Source organism: Stylophora pistillata, chromosome 5 (assembly GCF_964205215.1).
Source record: "Stylophora pistillata chromosome 5, jaStyPist1.2, whole genome shotgun sequence".
Taxonomy (NCBI): domain Eukaryota; kingdom Metazoa; phylum Cnidaria; class Anthozoa; order Scleractinia; family Pocilloporidae; genus Stylophora; species Stylophora pistillata.
This window is the reverse complement of record NC_142523.1, coordinates 32,551,181-32,569,878: the sequence shown is the minus strand read 5'-3', so window position 1 is coordinate 32,569,878 and position 18,698 is coordinate 32,551,181. Positions and strand designations below refer to the sequence as shown.

General features: G+C 37.5%; 1 protein-coding gene and 2 pseudogenes across 2 annotated transcripts; all 3 read left to right on the top strand.

Annotated features, from left to right (window-relative positions):
* The first annotated feature begins 787 nt into the window (after positions 1-787).
* LOC148731514 (uncharacterized) lies at positions 788-10,893 on the top strand. 2 transcript variants are annotated; one of them, XM_088761492.1, is made up of 4 exons: positions 788-977; positions 5,495-5,822; positions 6,323-6,371; positions 9,794-10,893. In XM_088761492.1, exons 2-4 carry the CDS (start codon positions 5,508-5,510, stop codon positions 10,486-10,488), a joined length of 1,059 nt encoding a protein of 352 aa, XP_088617618.1. In that variant the 5' UTR covers positions 788-977; positions 5,495-5,507; the 3' UTR covers positions 10,489-10,893. The 2 variants fall into 2 exon arrangements, with proteins under 2 accessions (XP_088617618.1, XP_088617617.1); XM_088761491.1 differs by having other exon boundaries at positions 789-977; positions 5,508-5,822.
* Positions 10,894-13,148: 2,255 nt separating this feature from the next.
* LOC148731513 (uncharacterized) lies at positions 13,149-13,808 on the top strand (annotated as a pseudogene).
* Positions 13,809-15,926: 2,118 nt separating this feature from the next.
* LOC111343552 (uncharacterized) lies at positions 15,927-16,632 on the top strand (annotated as a pseudogene).
* The last annotated feature ends 2,066 nt before the right edge of the window (positions 16,633-18,698 follow it).

Below are 18,698 nucleotides of genomic sequence, written 5' to 3'. Positions count from 1 at the left end.
CTTTGATGGCAAACTGATAGAAATGAAGTGTGCAAGCGAAAGCACTGATTTCAAGTGCAATAACACCGCAATTAATATAATTTCAGTGCTTTGAAGTGCAAATGCGTGTATTGATCGATTTTTTATTCCTTCAAAAGCAAAGAAGTGTTTCATGAAAAGTCCAAAAACTTTAATCTTTTTATTTGTAGAAATTCACCACAGGCGACTGTCATTAGCTGAATTGTTGGGATGAGCATTCAACTGAAAGTTGATGGAGATATTCACTGGAGAGTTGTTGAACGATACATTGGTGAACAATCCACCTAGAACTCTTACTGCTAGATCACCAAAGCCGTCATTCATTGATGTTGTGTTATTGCCAACTACTGATGGAAGTGCAAGGCTGTTGACATAAATTTATCGCAAAGCCTTAGTGCGTAGACCGTCGCTGGCGTTGGCAGCTGTGACAGTCGTAGTGGTACGACTGAAAACCCATCCAACTTGCTTGACATCCTTTGTTGTTTCTCTAAAAGATTATGGCTGCAGATGTATATTGAACCCGGGTTGACCTGACCTGTTAGCTCGGAGATTGTTTTTTCTAGGCCGTGTTCACAGGATTTTCTCGCTTTCGGGTTGTCGCGAGCGAAAGAGGTTTTTCATGCCTCTCCAAGAATTTGAAGTTCAGTTCAAAACAAGGAAGAACCTCCGGCTCACTTTGAAAACGCTTTGTTTGTTTTTTCTCTTTAATTAGAAGGTAACAACGGTTTTGAAAACATTTTAATTTGACTCAAAAACCAAACGATAGTTGTTATGCTTAGTGACGTAGATACTAAGCAATTTCACTTAGCCTCGTTTTCAACTCGCAATTCCACGCTAAATACCTCGCTTCGTTAACCAATCAGAATGCGAGATTTTATTCAATGATGCGATTCTAAATGATGTGCCTTGTTTAACTCCAATTCAGATCGACCTCCCAGAAATAACAAGCTCAACCCAAGGTGAGAGTCACGAATTCAGTATTATTAACATTAGTAACCAGAGCACTGATGTAATTTAAAAGTACTTTATATGCCTAGTGGATGAGTCTTGATGCACCAGGTGAACTCGAATCTTTTACATTTTTCAAGTTCAACATTTGTACCACGTTTTAGTGTCATTAATTTTCTACCCCTACTTCAATTTCTTTTTTAACCTTTTGTGCCATTTTTAGGTTTTCTTTTACCTTGAAACTTTGTCAATCGTTTCCTAAGTTTCGATCGTCGTTAAAACAAGACAACAAAGCGGGACGTGTAAACAGTTACTTATAATCAAGGTTTCGAATGTCCCCGTGGTCGTTCACCGATAATATCATTTTCTGACAAGGCTAATGGGGAAGAAATGTTCGACTCTGAATCCTTTTTGTCTGAGACAACTCAAGACAATTATGAAAAATAAGGGAAATCCTAGTTAGAGCGTATGTCAGAAAACGTAAGCCGATCGGTAAGGTTTACATCCTTTTAAACCGCTCAGTGATTGTATTGGTTCTTTGTTTGATGTTCACAGCCGTATTTAGGTCGTCTAAAATTGACTAAATTACAAATTGAGAAATGAATTACTTCTTTTTTTTGTCCTGGTATCATTCTGATCACTGTATAATGCTACATACTTGTATAGTTCAGTTGTTAAATTGTTGATGAGCTGCTGTGTATAATTAATCTTCGTCGATGATGATGATCATTTTCATTTGATTCTGAGTTGTCGTTTTAACACGAGAGGCATTCTCCAGTGTTCTACCAATTTATTTTCTAATTCTGGTCTAGGAATGGCTTCGATGAACTTTAGATAATGATTGTGATAATACAATCTTTATTGTACATAAGCACCTTGAGCACAACTCGTGGAGTACTTCGCCTATCTTTGCTTTACTTGTAATTAATGCTTGATGAATTAACGCTACTATTTCAGTAAGATCTAACTGATCGTTAGAGTTAAATCATTTTGGCACGTTCACTTGTTTCGCTGAAGCATTTAGTCGTAAAACAATGCATTGAAAGTGTAAAATCATAGTGCAGGTAAAAGAAAAAAAAAAAGGATTAAAATATCCAAAGATAGGGAAGGTGTCTTACAATTTTGTGAAGGAACCTTTTTTGTCAAGAGACTGACACTCAAAATGCGCAAGTAAACGTTAAGTTAAAAAGACTATGTGTTAGAGGTTTTACTCTTAGCACCTGTCGATTGGATTCTATGTCGCATTTCGATAGATTTGCATAAGTTACAGGCTTTTTAGTTTTATTCGTTGTTGGCCGTTGGAAATAGTTAAACTCTTCTCAAATGTTGATAACTTTTAAAATTTTGTCTGACTGACAAAACAATGGAGCGTTTCCGGTCAAGAATACAGTAAGCGAATCATACAAAGATTACGCCTCCCTGCTAATCTAGCAGATCTATAAAACTTTCGCCTCTCAGGGAAATGTCGCAAGAACAACAGGCATTCTGCCCAATGATAGAGAAAGGGACTTTCAGACGAAGATTAATGAATCAGCAAACTCAGTTTACGATTCATACTAGCGATGCAGATCTTTTCAATAAGGTTTTTGTGTCGGGCAGTGTTTTGCCAACAAAAGATAAGGGTGGGCTAAAACTTCTTTCCCATTCTGTCTTGTTTCACTATTTTTTCTGTAGGTAGGTAATTTATATGTTTCTTAAATTTACTAATTAATAATTTATTTTCTAATTCTGGTCTAGGAATGGCTTCGATAAACTTAGATAATGATTGTGATAATACAATCTTTATTGTACATAAGCACCTTGAGCACAACTCATGGAGTACTTCGCCTATCTTTGCTTTACTTGTAATTAATGCTTGATGAATTAACGCTACTATTTCAGTAAGATCTAACTGATCGTTAGAGTTAAATCATTTTGGCACGTTCACTTGTTTCGCTGAAGCATTTAGTCGTAAAACAATGCATTGAAAGTGTAAAATCATAGTGCAGGTAAAAGAAAAAAAAAAGGATTAAAATATCCAAAGATAGGGAAGGTGTCTTACAATTTTGTGAAGGAACCTTTTTTTGTCAAGAGACTGACACTCAAAATGCGCAAGTAAACGTTAAGTCAAAAAGACTATGTGTTAGAGGTTTTCCTCTTAGCACCTGTCGATTGGATTCTATGTCGCATTTCGATAGATTTGCATAAGTTACAGGCTTTTTAATTTTATTCGTTGTTGGCCGTTGAAAATAGTTAAACTCTTCTCAAATGTTGATAACTTTTAAAATTTTGTCTGACTGACAAAACAATGGAGCGTTTCCGGTCAAGAATACAGTAAGCGAATCATACAAAGATTACGCCTCCCTGCTAATCTAGCAGATCTATAAAACTTTCGCCTCTCAGGGAAATGTCGCAAGAACAACAGGCATTCTGCCCAATGATAGAGAAAGGGACTTTCAGATGAAGATTAATGAATCATCAAATTTAGTTTACGATTCATACTAGCGATGCAGATCTTTTCAATAAGGTTTTTGTGTCGGGCAGTGTTTTGCCAACAAAAGATAAGGGTGGGCTAAAACTTCTTTCCCATTCTATCTTGTTTCACTATTTTGTCTGTAGGTAGGTAATTTATGTGTTTCTTAAATTTACTAATTATTAATTTATTTTCTAATTCTGGTCTAGGAATGGCTTCGATAAACTTAGATAATGATTGTGATAATACAATCTTTATTGTACATAAGCACCTTGAGCACAACTCATGGAGTACTTCGCCTATCTTTGCTTTACTTGTAATTAATGCTTGATGAATTAACGCTACTATTTCAGTAAGATCTAACTGATCGTTAGAGTTAAATCATTTTGGCACGTTCACTTGTTTCGCTGAAGCATTTAGTCGTAAAACAATGCATTGAAAGTGTAAAATCATAGTGCAGGTAAAAGAAAAAAAAAGGATTAAAATATCCAAAGATAGGGAAGGTGTCTTACAATTTTGTGAAGGAACCTTTTTTTGTCAAGAGACTGACACTCAAAATGCGCAAGTAAACGTTAAGTTAAAAAGACTATGTGTTAGAGGTTTTACTCTTAGCACCTGTCGATTGGATTCTATGTCGCATTTCGATAGATTTGCATAAGTTACAGGCTTTTTAATTTTATTCGTTGTTGGCCGTTGAAAATAGTTAAACTCTTCTCAAATGTTGATAACTTTTAAAATTTTGTCTGACTGACAATACAATGGAGCGTTTCCGGTCAAGAATACAGTAAGCGAATCATACAAAGATTACGCCTCCCTGCTAATCTAGCAGATCTATAAAACTTTCGCCTCTCATGGAAATGTCGCAAGAACAACAGGCATTCTGCCAATGATAGAGAAAGGGACTTTCAGATGAAGATTAATGAATCATCAAATTCAGTTTACGATTCATACTAGCGATGCAGATCTTTTCAATAAGGTTTTTGTGTCGGGCAGTGTTTTGCCAACAAAAGATAAGGGTGGGCTAAAACTTCTTTCCCATTCTGTCTTGTTTCACTATTTTGTCTGTAGGTAGGTAATTTATATGTCTCTTAAATTTACTAATTAATAATTTATTTTCTAATTCTGGTCTAGGAATGGCTTCGATGAACTTTAGATAATGATTGTGATAATACAATCTTCATTGCACATAAGCACCTTGAGCACAACTCATGGAGTACTTCGCCTATCTTTGCTTTACTTGTAATTAATGCTTGATGAATTAACGCTACTATTTCAGTAAGATCTAACTGATCGTTAGAGTTAAATCATTTTGGCACGTTCACTTGTTTCGCTGAAGCATTTAGTCGTAAAACAATGCATTGAAAGTGTAAAATCATAGTGCAGGTAAAAGAAAAAAATAAGGATTAAAATATCCAGAGATAGGGAAAGTGTCTTACAATTTTGTGAAGGAACCTTTTTTGTCAAGAGACTGACACTCAAAATGCGCAAGTAAACGTTAAGTTAAAAAGACTATGTGTTAGAGGTTTTACTCTTAGCACCTGTCGATTGGATTCTATGTCGCATTTCGATAGATTTGCATAAGTTACAGGCTTTTTTATTTTATTCGTTGTTGGCCGTTGAAAATAGTTAAACTCTTCTCAAATGTTGATAACTTTTAAAATTTTGTCTGACTGACAATACAATGGAGCGTTTCCGGTCAAGAATACAGTAAGCGAATCATACAAAGATTACGCCTCCCTGCTAATCTAGCAGATCTATAAAACTTTCGCCTCTCAGGGAAATGTCGCAACAACAACAGGCATTCTGCCCAATGATAGAGAAAGGGACTTTCAGACGAAGATTAATGAATCATCAAATTCAGTTTACGATTCATACAAGCGATGCAGATCATTTCAATAAGGTTTTTGTGTCGCGCAGTGTTTTGCCAACAAAAGATAAGGGTGGGCTAAAACTTCTTTCCCATTCTGTCTTGTTTCACTATTTTTTCTGTAGGTAGGTAATTTATATGTTTCTTAAATTTACTAATTAATAATTTGTATTAAGATTAATAATTAATAATTAATAATTAATAATAAGATTCTCTCGACAGATGTTACTGCAAGTGAGGTACCAATTTGCATTCGTCTTGTTCTTAGCGGCAAAGACAACTGAAGGATCTGAAAATGGCGTTTTCTTTAAAATCAAAGAAAACACATTTTTCAGCTACAAGGAAGAGAGCCTCTTTTGGTCCATAAAAACTGATTACTTGCTTTCCTGTTCTGTTTTGTGTGCGAGGCAAGCTTCTTGCAGAAGTGCAAATTTTCAGAAGAACCAAGGACTTTGTTATCTTCTTCGCGGCGAGATAGAGGCAAGTTCAGCAGCTGGGCGGCTTTTACAGCGAGATGGTTCTTTCTATTTAACGAAGGTATTTGGCATCGATCATGATATTTCATGGTCACCAATAAAAACTCATGCTAACTCTCATCAGATATTTTATGCATGATAATGTACCAGTTAAACTATCGTTCCTTCCCATCCGAGGAAAATTTTATTATTTTCAAAGCAAAAATGTTTTCTTCTATCGTTATTTCATGAAAGAGAGACATCACAAAAGCTAGTTTCAGTTCAACAAACTACCAAAACGACCTGGGCCTAAAATTTACAGTGCGTTGTAAGTAAAAGAAGGGAAACCACCACAGAACTCGCTTGATCTCATATTTATAAAATTGACTAAATTACGGCTAGCCTTAAAAATTGGAGACGACAGCCAAAGGAAATTCGTTTTAAAAACTTTCAGTTGTCAGCGGAAGCCAAAAGCAACTAAGTACACATTCTACAATAAAACTATACCAGTTCCGTATACATACCTGGGCATGGCATGAATTATGGATATTTACTGATATGTTTTACTTAACTCCAATACAGGTCGACGCTAACCCTAAACCTAACCCGAAAATAACCAGTCCCCACCCAGGTGAGAGCTTTAAATCATTGTTTATGCTGGTAACCAGAGGACTAATATAAATAGCTGTTATATTTGATCAGATAAGTGTTGATCCACTACAAGAGAATATCAGTTTTTACTATTCAACTACACGTATGATGCACGATCCTTCGCAGTAGATCATGCATCATACGTAATTATGAATATATGAGGTTCAAAATATATGAACTTCATATATTCATTGTATCCAACTACACTCCGTAGAGTACAAATAACGCCATAGACGAGCACAAGTATCACGCGGTATTTGTACTCCAGAGAACCGATTAGACAGGTTTTCTCGTATCGCGCAAGCGAAGAATTGGATTGAAGTTACGAAAAAAAAAAATGACGGAGAATGTGAATCATACTTCCGACGACGAAGAGTCGCAATGGCTGGCAAATATAGATCCAAGTTTATTAAATGAATCGAACGAAGAAAAAAAGTTAGACAACCAGGAAACTTCTTCATTTACTGAAGAAAATAGAAACAGGAACAAGACAACGCGCCAATTCCGTTCCGCTTTCCAACTTCTGTCACGCACTCCTTGTAAATAAATATCTGCGAAATTCGCCCGCACTGAAATAAAAATTTGGCATGTTGGATAATAAATAACTTATTAGACGTTTTGTTGTGTAGTATCGCTGAGTACTTTTGCTCGTTATTCGTATTTTGACTCGCCATACGGGCTCGTCAAAATATGGCACAACTCTTAAAAATACTCAGTGATACTCCACAACAAAAGGTCTAATTAACAATTATTCCACGAGCGCGCGTTCAATGATATGGGATGATAGATAGCCAACTCGGCGCTACGCGCCTCGTTGGCTATAATCATCTCATATCCAACAAACGCGAGTGGAATAATTGTTTAATTAAAAACGCTACATTAAATTATTAAATTTTATTACATTTTTAGCTCCCTTTCAATTATAAGCTTATACGTACGCTTACCATATCGTAGTTTATGGTATATTGGCTTAGATACCATAATGGCTAAGCCAATGAAAAGTCGTGAATTCCATTATCCAATGATCCAGTTTTTAATAATAAGATATATATATAAACAGAGTAAAAAGGTAAACCAAACGATGAGCTCGCAGTAGAAGGATCCGCGGAGGATACAGCGTTTCAATGAAAATATCAAGTAAGTGTAAAACGATGAAACATGAAGCAAACTTCTAACTGTTCCAGCTTTAATGTGGCGACGTTTCGGCCTTCGGCCTTCTTCAGGTGGAACGTATTTACATAAAAACTAAAAACTAAAAACTGGGCTTTTAGCTTTTAGTTTTTAGTTTTCATGTAAATACGTTTCACCTGAAGAAGGCCGAAGGCCGAAACGTCGCCACATTAAAGCTGGAACAGTTAGAAGTTTGCTTCATGTTTCATCGTTTTACACTTGCTATATATATATGGGGTGACCGTCTCGGTTCTCCCCCATCCTAGCATTAGCACTGCACTGATGAGGCCCAGAAGGCCGAAACAGTACTGTCTGCAGTTAGTTATATATATATATATATATATATATATATATATATATACATATATAGTAGCACATGGACTACTCAAGTTACGCACTTATAAAATATATATATAAAATATATAAAAGATCCTGTTAAAATTTGTTAAAATCCATATGTGCGTAACTTGAGTAGTCCAAGTTGCCTATTTTGCCTATTGCGAAATAGGTAACGTTGGATCCAGGACAGTGCTCGATAATGAAGGAGCGATTAAAGTAGCAAATGGACTACTCAAGTTACGCACATATGGATTTTAATACAGCCTGTTTCGTAGACCAACAAAAGTTGATCCACTCATCAGTCAAACTCCATACACACTGAGGCATCGTGACGGTTTACTCTAACTCAGCAACATGATCACATGACATTGTTTAAAAAATTCAAATCTTGAAAACCGTGCGCGCGCCGATAATAGCGTTACTACTTGAGAATATATTTTCGTCGATGTCTACAATTGGATATTATTTCACTTCGCTTGTTTAAAGAGGCTTCATGTGGATAAGACAAGATAAAAAATTTCTCAGTGAGGCATAAATTGCAACGTTTTGTGGCATTGGAATATGCTCTAGCCCTAGCAATAATTTTCCATGAAATCGAATAGTCTTCCCTCTTCTCCTTGAGTTTCCACAGGTACTTGCTCAGCTCTGTGTCATTTCTCCATCTCTCGTGGTTGAACGACATTCGCTGGTTGTGCCATCTAGTCTTAAAATCTGTCGCTGTGAGGCCAACGTACGTGTCAGTTTCTTTCCTTGTAGCGACTGTGGCTTGGTAGACAACCTCGCATTGCAAACACTCCCCTCCTAAAGGGCATTCGTCTTCGTTTCTGCAGTTGCACAATCTTTGGGGCGGCTTTCTTCGGACATTTTTGCGTTCCTGATCGTGGCTTTGTTATGCCCGTCTATGATCTGTTTCATATTGGGTGTGCATGAGTAGCTCAGTTTAATGGTGTTTCTATTGAAAATTTTCGTCACTTTATTGGTGACTGGAAAGCACTTGTCAATAAGGTTAATAAATGCTCTGCCAATGTTGGTTTGGACGTTTCTGTTAAATGGTGGGTTAAACCAAATTATGTTTCTTCGCCTTTTGGTTTGGTAGTGCGGTCGGTGCGGTTCCGGTTCAGTGAAGTGCAGCTTGTATGTGTAGCCACTCTCGTGTAACGCGTCTTGGTAGGGAGGTGCGGCTTTGTTAAACATGTCTTCGTCAGAGGAGATTTCAGAAAGTCTTTTATTAACTGCTTCGGGGATGTTTCGTAGAAACTGACCCACTTGTCGTTTGATCAACCCATCAAAACAGGAAATTGGAAAAAATAAGCAAGAAAATTCTCGAAAATATTAAACAGAAACTTGTAAATGCAACAGGCGTTAATCAATGGAAGAGCACATCCTCTGTGCTGCAGTGGTTCAAAAACTTACCAAATAAATGCGAATCTGCTTTCATCAGCTTTCTTTTATCAGTTCTGATGAAGGTCTCGGACCGAAACATTTTTATTAAACTTTCTGAGACTTTTTATTTGAGTATATGTCTTTCTTAGCTCGAGGTTGTCCGTCCTCTCGTGTACTACAATATTGTAGTACACGAAACATTTTTTGACCGAAACGTTTTTTGACCGAAACGTTTGACCGAAACGTTTCTTATTAAACTTTTTAGACTTTTTATTGAGTATGTCTTCCTTCGCTCGAAGTTGTCCGTCCTCGTGTGCCACACTACTTCTCCTATATACATACATAAATATATATATATATGTTCCCTTATTCACCGTCACTTGAGCCTTTTCAAGTTTTACATTTTTCTGGTTTGTAATTTCCACCGCTTCTGGAGTCCACCATTTTCTAACCCTCCTCCATAATTTCTCATAACGTTGTGGGTCAAGTTAATCATGTTTATTTTTACAGAACAAAACACTTCTCCACCCCCTGGTTCTGACCAGAATTCGGCAGTAACTTCGTGCCAGACTCTCCATAACCAATCTCTCATTACGTCCTCGGGTGTTTATTGGATCGATCCCGATGGTGGATCCCAGGCCAACGCTTTCAAGGCTTACTGTGACATGGAGACTGATGGAGGAGGCTGGACACTAGTATGGAGCTATTCCTTTACCAACTACAGTCATTTCAATGATGGTTCAAATGCGATCAATCCAAGACCGAATTGGCTGGTTAAGGCCGAAGCGGATGTTCCTGTCTCTACAAATCCTCCATTAAATGAAACAGACTACAACGCCATGAACTTCTCACTCTGGAAACAACTCGGCAGACAGATCCTAATCAAGAGCAACATAAACAACTGGCTGGTGTGTCATCCGGGACGTGGCAGCCTGGTTGATTGGCAGGAAGGTGATATCAACTGTACGATCATCAAATACGTGGTTGACCCTAGCAAATCATCTCCAGCACCTTCCAAATTTTCAGAAAAAACCAACTATGGGCCGATGCTCTATTCGAGTGGGTATTGGAACAGCACCTATTATTATTTTGATGGTTACAAGGGCTATAATTGGCCTACCCATGATCCTCTTGGAAGAGATGAGACGAACCAAAAGAAAAATGTTGTTGATCCACATGGTAACATTTTCATCCGAGCCGAGTAGTTTAGACGGACAGCAATAAACTAAGAAACTCTTACACATATATCTTCCAGAAGTAATTAACATTTCCGCTCAGAATAATTACATTACCTAACAAAGAAACGACATTTGATGAACGTATACGTGAAAGCATCTTGCTCTATTAGTAATCTAATTACACAATGGAAAAGTATTGCTACCAAAAGGGAGAATATTAGATCAGAGTTTGGAGGCTCTCTCGGAAACTGTAGATAATGATTTCGTTGTTGTTACATTTCACTATAAGATACGGGAAAATGGTGATTATGATCTTAGTTGTGTTAGAGTAAGATGGTTGTCTTGTATGCTCAGCGACGCGTTTGTTAACCTGCTGATGTGATTGCTAAGAAATGTTGTTGTAGATTATTAAAAAGGTTATTTAAAAGGAAACGCGTGTTAGTGCGTTTCATTTTCGAAAGCTGAAGGTTCGAGCAAGTTCCGGATCCACATTTAACGGATGAACACAAACAAAGCACTGGCTACATTCATCATGTAAAGACACTAGATAATCTCTCAGAAGTTTATTATTCAATCGAATTTTTGATAATTCAAATCACTTAGCGAGATTTTGACTTAATGAGGTTTTTGCTCACTATGTCTGCGATTTCTTACATTTTTTCCTTTTTTGAATTATTTTTCTATGTTTGTTTGTTTGTTTGTTTGTTTTCTTGTTTAAACAGTGTTAAGGTCTTGATGTTTCAAAAATGACTGTTTGTTCCGCTAATATTTACAATGCTCAAGCGAGCCACAAAACTAGATATATAGCTGCACCCAGCTAAGTAGAGCAATTTTCAATCGTTTGTGGAAATCAATCAATCAATGTTGAACTTATTTCAGAGGTTTTGCTTTACCTTTAATTCACGCTCTCTGATTGGTGTACAAACTCTCGACATCCTCTCAAAAAATTGGACGCAATACAAAACTAATCTTCATCTGGCTACAAGCGTTTTCCCGCGCCTTTCGCAGTGTCTATTTTTCACTTTAAGTTCTTATTGGCCAATGATGATGTAACCTTTGTTCTGGTTGGCTGTTACGATTTCTCATTGTGATTATTTTTGGTGTATTCCACACTCAACTAATACCTTATCCGTATTTGACGTAATCAAGTAGGTACTGCTCAATAGGGTTTGGGTTTCAGCCTCTTGAGTCTTTTAATTACGTACCCCTTTTAAAATCAGGTAAGTAATTTCTTTATTAGTTGTATTAAACGGGACGAGTGGCGGTAGTGGAAGTCTTGAACCAGTTTACAGTACAGCTTATAGAACACCAAAGGTATAGACTAAGTGAACTTGACTCATCTGACCATAGCTAGATAAAGTGACTTAAAGGAATCGAAGGTTAGAAAATACATGGAGTCATCTTTGTTCAAGCTTTTAAAAGTCATTAAAACTTGTATTACTATAATATTTATGTGATAAATACAACAAATAAAAGTAAAACTTAAGTTTGAAAGGGCTGTTAATGACTAGCAAATTAAATTTCGCGTATTTAAAAGCATCATCTTTAAAAATAATTTAGCATATTTGACTTAAATATTCAAAAATATCTACCTCCGTCCTATTATATATATGTTTATGAGGTCTGATGGTGACTTTGTTTCAGGACAGACATTGGGCTTTTCTTTTTCGCTGCTTTAAACTCAAAAAAGCAATTATTCCATGCCAGATATATAATATAATAGAAGGCCACTAAGTTTTTATTCTCAATTTCTATTATGTGTCCCCATTTTAGCCACGTATTTCAATTTTAATGGTTTCTTCATTGTGGGATCAAAGAGCACATTGCAGCCTTCCCGGTGTTTCTCTATTCTGTTTATGTAGATGTTATGATAATTGCATCATAAACCTGCAGGAATTGTGTATTTCATTGAGATGTCAAAATTGATCTGTGGAGTAATTGGAAACGTACTGTTAAGAGAAAAAAAAATGTCAAAGCTGTTTTGCTCTACTCAAGTAGAAAAATAGACCTTTAGACGAAGATCAGGGAAGAAGCAAATTTACAATTAACACTAGTGGTGCCGATTTTCGGTTCAGAAAGGTCTCTGTTTGTTGCGCAGTGATTCAGTTGCCTTTGGAAGAAAAACGTAAGTCAAACTTTTCTCCCCTTCTTTCAGTCTTGTTTGACTCTGTCATCTTTAGGCAGATAATCTATAAAACTATATCTGTATTTATATCATATACCTTTTCGTATTAATGCAATTCAAGCTTTCTATGACAAGGGGAATGATGGGGAGGTTGGACTTTAGTATGTAGTTATTCCTTCACTCCAGCTTTCACTACATCACTAATAAAAACTAACTTATTTTTGTGATGATTCAAATGCGTATCACCCCAACGCTGTAAAAAAGTCGACGTGTCTATCAGTAATGATAAGGCAACTGGACACTTATATTACTATGGAAGATGCAAATTCAAGCAAATCAATCCAAAGGAGAGAGTAGGTTTAATATTTTAGCCCATTCGAGTTCTCTAGCAAAAAGGAGCATGAATTATCATGTTACGCAATCTTAATACTAATGCACTGCACTTGCATGTCCAAAATTTTCGGCGAATATCGGTTCTGTATTTGATGCTCATGGGTAAGTTTAGGTCGACAAGTCTAACAAGACATCTTTATGATTATTGAAAACAACGCTTCTCCCCCACCCTGGTTCTCACCAGAAGTCAGCAGTAACCTACTGCGAGACTATCCTCAAACAACATCCCACTACGTCCTCGGGTGTTTATTGGATCGATCTCGATGGTGGATCTCACGCCAACGCTTTCAAGGCTTACTGTGACATGGATACTTATGGAGGGGGCTGGACACTAGTATGGAGCCATTCCTTTACCAACTACAGTCATTTCAATGATGGTTCAAACACGATCACTCCAAGACCAAATTGGCTGGTCAAGGCCGAAGTGAATGTTCCTTTCTCTACAACACCTCTTTTAAATGAAACAAACTACAACACCATAAACTTCTCACTCTGAAAAGAAATCGGCAGAAAGGTCCTCATCAAGAGCAACATAAACAACTGGCTGTTGTGTCATCCCGGAAACGGCAGCTTGATTGATTGGCGGGAAGGCCGTACGATCGTTCAACACGTGACTGACTCAAGTCTCAAATTGGTCCCATCCAAGTTTGCCCCGAATCGAGACATGTGCCATGAGCCGCTGTTCTATTGGACTGGACGCTATAGTAGTACTTATTATTATTTTGATGGTTACACAGGGAGAAACTGGCCTACCCATGATCCTTACGCAAGCAGCAGGCTTAACCAAAAGAAAAATGTTGTAAATCCACATGGTAACACTTTCATTTGATTCTAGTAGCAAAGACACTATAGCAGATTTTTACTCAGTCACATTACTTCCATAAGTGATGGACTTCTTCTCACGATATCGATACCATATCGGACAAAAAAAAATTATGAAAGTTAATGAACTTATCAGCAAAAGGGTATCATTTTGATATTTCACTTTATTCTTTTAACTAATTCACTGTGGAAGAGCATCGAAGCCAGAAATGAAAGATTGGAGCATGCGCTGAGGCAGCCCTTAATTACTCCTAATTAGATGGTTGCTCTGGGGATAATTATTCTACCCATAATGCCAGAGGAAAACCGAGCCCTCCAAGTGAAAAATGATCGTTCCAACTTAAAAATTTATCAAGCGTGTGGAGCTCTATGTAACAAATGTAACAAATAAAAGGTAAAATATCAGTTTGAAAGGATTGGTTGATAAATAACATATTAGAGTATCTCTTCAAAAAGAGCCCTTACTTTTCATTTCCATTCAAAAAGGTAACTTTTCTGTGGCAGGTGTTCTATACGAAATAGCCGTGTTTTCCTGTCCAGTTTTAACTTTGTCTCTCAACATGTTTTTTTCTTTTTTCTTAATTTTGCATCTTAAATTTTTCGGTTTCTTTACTTTATCATGAAAGAGATTATTACCACTTTTCCAGTGTTTCCATACTCTGTTTACCTAGTAGTCATGGTAATAGCATTAGAAACCTGCAGGACTTTGATATGTAATATATTTATATTCATTTAATATATTCATTGTATCTTATTTATCATCACGGGTTTATTACTAATCAACTTAACGGCCTGCTCCCAGTTGGCTTGTTAGCTTAATTGGTAGAGCTCTGCACTAGTATCGCAGAGGTCAGTGGTTCGAATCCCGTACAGACCTGATTTTTTTCAGGTCTGATTTTCGCTATTGCATAAATAGCGCTATCCACTGCGAAGGATCGTGCATGATACGTATTCAATACCGCAGTTCAAAATATATGAACTTCATATATTCATTGTATTTTATTTATCATCACGGGTTTATTACGAATCAACTTAACGACCTGCTCCCAGTTGGCTTGTTAGCTCAATTGGTAGAGCGCTGCACTAGTATCGCAGAGGTCAGTGGTTCGAATCCCGTACAGACCTGATTTTTTTCAGGTCTGATCTTCGCTATTGCATAAATAGCGCTATCCACTGCGAAGGATCGTGCGTTATACGTAAATTTAATATTGGTAACTAGAGCACTGAAATACCCTACTACATCTAATAGATAAGTTTTGATGCACCGTGATAAATTTCAATTTTTGTTATATTTTTCAAGTTCATAATTTCCACTCAAGATTTGGTCTATTGTTGCCATAGGTTTTCTTTTTCACTGAAAAGTTGTCAGCATTTGTAAGTGTCGATCATCATCAAAACACGACCTGCCAAAAAATCGCAACATGTACACGACTATTAAGAATGGTTTGGACTGTCTTTGTGGTTGTTCGCCGTAGTATCCTTTGACGAGGGTAATAGAAAAGAAATGTTTTGAGTCTGTGTCCTAATTTCTGAGAAAGTTCAAAGTAATTGCCAAAAAAGACTGAAAAGAAAAACCCAGTTAAGTTAAAGACCCCATACATAATCATGATGACATTTCAAAATTTAAAACTTCTATATAGACCTTATTCAAAGAACAGTTTAATTACAGTGCGGTGAGAATAAATTATATTGCATAAATATCGCGATAAAAATTTTAATTTTAATTTCGATTTATAGATACCAATTTTGAACTTGTGCTTCTATATATTTCTCTTTTATTACTGATGTAATTTTTAATCTGCAAAGTTTTCGGTCTTAAATATTCAGCTGTAAAGCGCCATCAACATACGGCCGATATGCCACTGTAGAAATTCCTATTATTATTATTATTATTATTATCTCTTTTATCACAGTCTTTACTGTTATTATTATTATCATTATCATTATCAAAGTACATGTCACTAAACATAACCGTGTTGTTCACCTCTATATCCTTTTATACCGCTCAGTGATTTAGCATTGGCTCTTTCTTTGATGTTCATAACTGAATTTGGATCAGCAACTCTAATATTCGTTACAGGATCAATTTCGGCGATTAAGTCGTTGTTATTATTGTGTAAATTTTATGGTTGCAGAAAAAAATACTTCTCCGCCCCCTGGTTCTGACCAGAATTCAGCAGTAACCTCGTGCCAGACTCTCCATAGCCAATCTCCTACTACATCCTCGGGTGTTTATTGGATTGATCCTGATGGCGGATTCCAGGCCAATGCTTTCAAGGCTTACTGTGACATGGAGACTGATGGAGGGGTTGGACACTAGTATGGAGCTATTCCTTTACTAACTACAATCATTTCAATGATGATTCAAATGCGAGCACTCCAAGACCGAATTGGCTGGTTAAGGCCAAAGCGGATGTTTCTGTCTCTACAAACCTCCATTAAATGAAACAGACTTGAACGCCATGAACTTCTCACTCTGGAAACAACTCGGCAGACAGGTCCTCATCAAGAGCAACATAAACAACTGGCTGGTGTGTCATCCGGGACTTGGCAGCTTGGTTGATTGGCGGGAAGGTAATATTAACTGTACGATCATCAAATACGTGGCTGACCCTCGTGAATCATCTCCGGCGCCTTCAAAGTTTTCAGGAAAAACCAACCATGGGCCGATACTCTATCTGAGTGGGTACTGGAGGAGCACCTACTATTATTTTGATGGTTACACGGGCAGAAATTGGCCCACCCATGACCCTTTTGGAAGAAATAGGGCCAACCAAAAGATAAAAGATGTTGCTGATCCACATGGTAACATTTTCATTCAAGCCAAGTAGCAGAGACAGACAGCAATAGACTAATAAGCTCTTACACACAGATCTTCAATTCGATAAGTTATTTTAAGTTAAAACTTTTTCGCATGAAATACTTCGCAAACAATGACGAAAAGTAAATGAACTTATAAGCTCAAGGCCTATAGGGTAGCGTTCCGATATAACTATAAATTCGTAAACCTTATTCAAGGTGGAAATGTGCAGCTGTCAGAAGGGAAAACTTTGGATTCCATTGTAGAAGCTAAGGGTTCAAGCTTTGTCCACACTTATGAGATGAGTACCAGCAAAGAGCTAGCTATTCTCATCACATCCTCGGAGACCCAGGGGCTGTGAGTCGATTTCAAGTTAAGGGCAGAAAGGCCCCAGCCTGGAGATATTATCTTACGAGACTAGTTCCAAACGGTCGCAGTCGTTCTGTCATCTGATCGGTGCCAGAAAATCTTTGTGTTTTTCTGCCCAATCAGAGTGAAGTGTGCTTGAGAGTCTTTTCGTGTGTTTTAACACGCACATATTCAAGAAGCTCAGTTGTTCGCTTTGGTTGTTTGGGCCGTGCGACGGAGCCTTGCTCGAGGTGAAAAGTGTCAGTCTGAGCACACCATGTAAGAAAAATCGATCAGATTGTCCGCGAAAATCTGACTGGTAATTATACTGAATACTTTCTCGGGTATCACAAGAGAACGTGTTTAAAAGTTTGCTAGGTTCGTATAAAACATAATGGTTGCAGGCATTGATATCTCGCTTTAAACGTTAAACGCGATGTAAGCTTAAATCTTTCTACCAGTGTAGATTTTTTGTATAATTTGCTGTAACTGAAACTTTTCCAACCCCGTGAAGCTATTTCGTCGCACGGGCTACGCAGGTGTGTCGAGCAACTGGCGCTTACGCAGCTTTCTGTGCGCGCCAAAATCTAATCTAATTTTCGCATGAAAAACAAAAGAAAAGCTAAGCGTGAAAACTTTTGTTCATTAGATGTGGGTAGATAACCCTGTACTAAGCTGACATTTACAATAAAGCAAACCCGCCCTTTCCATCCAATATTTCCTTGTCTTTGGTTTTGTTCAGTCCCCAATGAAAGCAGCATCGATTCCCAATGATCAAAGGTATTTAACTTGGTCTTCAACAATCGACAAATGAGGTGAAATGACAATGACCAAGGGAGTAGAAGAGAATCCGTGGCCTTTCGAGCTCACGAATTTGAACACTTTAGGCAGCAGTTGAAAGATTAAACTCTTTCCAAACCCCTTCGGTAACTGTTTGAAAACATCTCTCCTTCCCACGATGTTCTCAATAATTAGTTTTTGTTCAGATTTCAAATAGCTAACCGGAAACACAGCTAAGCTTTCTGTAAGCGCTTGCTGGAGGCCATCCACGAACTTTACGTTCTCTGCAACTTTGGCCATATTCTGAAAGACTTCACTAGAAAGCAAAGATTAGATTTTGGCGCGCACAGGAAGCTACATAAGCATAAGCGCCAGTTGCTCGACATACCTGCGTGGCCCGTGCGACGAAATAGCTTCACGAGATTGGCAAAGTTTCAGTCACAGCAAATTGTACAAAAAGTTTAGAAAGATTTAAGCTTACATCTCGTTTAACGTTTGAAGCGACATATCCTGCAACCATCGTGTTTTATACGAACCTCGCAAACTTTTATTAACGTTCTCTTGTGATACCTGCGAAAGTATTCAGTATAATTTCCGGTGAGATTTTTGCGGACAATCTGATCGATTTCTCTTACATTGTGTGCTGAGACCGACACTTTTCACCTCGAGCAAGGCTCCGTCGCACGGCCCAAACAACCAAAGCGAACAACTGAGCTTCTTCAATAAGTGCGTGTTAAAACACACGAAAGGACTCTAAAGCACACTTCACTTTGATTGGGCAGAAAATCACAAAGAAATTCTGGCACCAATCAGATGACAGAACGACTACGACCGTTTGGAACTAGTCTTGTAAGACAATGTCTCCAGGGGCTCTTCTGCCCTTAACTTGAAATCGACTCAGAGCCCCTGGGTCTCCGAGGATGTTCTCATTGTGTAGAGACGCCGGATCATGTTTCAGAATCTTCATTT

What these genes read in the sequence shown, in the direction of transcription:
- LOC148731514 (XM_088761492.1), top strand. Translation starts at nt 5,508, where the DNA reads ATGTTACTGCAAGTGAGGTACCAATTTGCATTCGTCTTGTTCTTAGCG. An exon ending in GTTCTTTCTATTTAACGAAG is followed by an intron (nt 5,823 to 6,322) that starts GTATTTGGCATC and finishes ACTCCAATACAG; the next exon opens with GTCGACGCTAACCCTAAACC. An exon ending in AATAACCAGTCCCCACCCAG is followed by an intron (nt 6,372 to 9,793) that starts GTGAGAGCTTTA and finishes TTATTTTTACAG; the next exon opens with AACAAAACACTTCTCCACCC.